The sequence below is a fragment of the Penaeus vannamei genome, chromosome 1 (assembly GCF_042767895.1).
Source record: "Penaeus vannamei isolate JL-2024 chromosome 1, ASM4276789v1, whole genome shotgun sequence".
In the NCBI taxonomy this organism is placed as follows: domain Eukaryota; kingdom Metazoa; phylum Arthropoda; class Malacostraca; order Decapoda; family Penaeidae; genus Penaeus; species Penaeus vannamei.
This window is the reverse complement of record NC_091549.1, coordinates 56183178-56185677: the sequence shown is the minus strand read 5'-3', so window position 1 is coordinate 56185677 and position 2500 is coordinate 56183178. Positions and strand designations below refer to the sequence as shown.

At 27.3% G+C, this 2500-nt stretch overlaps 1 protein-coding gene across 1 annotated transcript in view; it reads right to left on the bottom strand.

Moving 5' to 3' along the window:
* LOC138863018 (uncharacterized) overlaps positions 1-391 on the bottom strand; it is a 3350-nt gene extending 2959 nt beyond the window's left edge. The window contains exon 1 of the mRNA XM_070126636.1: positions 377-391. Coding sequence (XP_069982737.1) covers positions 377-391 — 15 coding nt within the window. The remainder of the gene's footprint in view (positions 1-376) is intronic.
* Between the last annotated feature and the right edge of the window lie 2109 nt (positions 392-2500).

Here is a 2500-nt window from a genome sequence, read left to right as displayed (position 1 = left end):
ACACACACGCGGACACACATGCAAATACACAAACCATACTAATACACAAACAAACACACATACATATCTGTGTATGTGTGTGTGTGGGGCTGGGGAAATTTGAGGTCGAACGAGGTCAGAGGTTAATAGAATGACCCGTGAAGGCATGTGGCTTGACATTTTGTTGGTGTGATTGGAAGCTGCAGACTTAGGCCTTTGAGGATTAGCTATTCAAGGGTGAAGGTGGCGGGTTTATCCTTATCTTCCATTTTCTTATTTTATCTTACATATCTTGCCTTACTTTATATATATATCGTGCCTTATCTTATCATATCTTATCATATCGGGATTCGTAAGACTGACTTGTATATCTTATATATATCACATCATATCATACCTTGACTTGTATCATCATATCGAGCTGGGTTACCTATCTTATGAATCTTACTCTATCTTATCTTACAGAGCTTCATAAAACCGAATTAGAAAGGTAAATGTTGCGTTAGGGATGGGATTAAGGAAGATTTAAAGTCCGAAAGAGGATTTATTCACTATGCACGGATGTCGTGGCGCGAATTTTAAAGGCTGACTGTATTGCGGAATTTAACACGTGTAAAAAAAGTAAGAAGACTTATCGGTTAAGGATAATTATGTTTCTTAATTGCATGAGGATTTCAATACACAGGGATATAAAGATAGACAGTGAGAGGAAAGTGGGAAAAGATAGATAGATAGATAGGTAGATAAATAGATAAATGAATATATATATATATATATATATATATATATATATATATATATATATATATATATATATATATATATATATATATATATATATATATATATATATATATAATTATATATATATATATATATATATATATATATATATATATATATATATATATATATATATATATATATATATATATATATAGAGAGAGAGAGAGAGAGAGAGAGAGAGAGAGAGAGAGAGAGAGAGAGAGAGAGAGAGAGAGAGAGAGAAAGAGAGAGAAAGAAAGAAAGAAAGAGCGAGCATACCACAGAAAGAAAAGAAAAGAGAGAGAACAAGTAAAAAAAAAGAAAAAAAAGAAGTGAGAGAGAGGAGATAGTTCATAACTTTTTTTTTTTTTTTTTTTTTTTTTTTTTCAGCGAAACTTCTCCTGAGCGATAAATTTCTAATACTTATCCTTGAAGTTCTTGATTGGTTAACGCGCTTTCCTGTTTTATTATATCGCGCCTCAGGAATAATCTTCTTTTTTCGTTTTATCTCCTTTTTCGCTGTCGTCTACATCCTTGCTCCGAAGGTGAAGGAGAAGAATGAAGAAAGAAAATGAAGCAGGAAGGTAGGAGAGAAGATAAAGAAGAAGTAAAAGGATTGTGATGATGATGATGATGATAATGTAATTAGAAATGATAATGATTGTAATGATACTGATAATAAAGATGATAATAAAAATGACGATAAGGATAATGATGAAGATTATAATACTGATAGTAATGATAATAGTAACGATGATGATGATAATGACAATGATGATAATAATAAAAATAATAATGATGATGATGATAATAATACTACTGCTACTAATAATGATAATGATGATAATAACACTAACAATGATATTATTGATAGTTAATGATAATGATAATTACTACATTAATGATAATGATAATAACAATAACAGTAATAATGAAGATGATAACAATAATGGTAATAATAATTTTGATAATAATGATAAAGATGATCATATATTCTATAAAAATGACAACAAAAATAATGATAATAAGAAAAAGAGACGAATTTGATAAGAAAGAAAATGAAAAGGAAGAAGGTATACAAGAAAGCGAAGGAGAAGGAAAGGAAAAAAATAAGGAAAAAAATAAGGAAGAGGAGAGGAGAAGAAATAGAAAGAGAAGAAGAAGCAGAAGAAAAGAAGAAGGAGAGGAAGAAAAAAAAAGAGAAGAAAAGAAGGAGAAGGAGAAAAAAAGAAGAAGAAATGAAGAAAAAAAAGAAAGAAAGAGGAGAGGAAAAAGAATAACAAGAAGGAAAAAAATATATATATATATTCCATATCTTAAATCACTCACTTTCTAACCAGAACACAACCAGGCCCTTTTCTCGACACGCCTTCTCGCCCTACTTACATACATACTTACGAACAAACATACTTACACGGAGGATGAACGTGGGCGCACGTGTATATATATATATATATATATATATATATATATATATATATATATATACATATATATATATGTGTATATATATATATATATGTATACATATATATATATATATATATATATATATATATTTATATATATATATATATATTATATATATATATCCATATGGATATATATATATATATATATATATATCCATATGGATATATATATATCATATTGATATATATATCCATATGTATAAATATATATATATACATATATATATACATATATATATATATATATATATATATATATGTATGTATAAACGTATATATATACA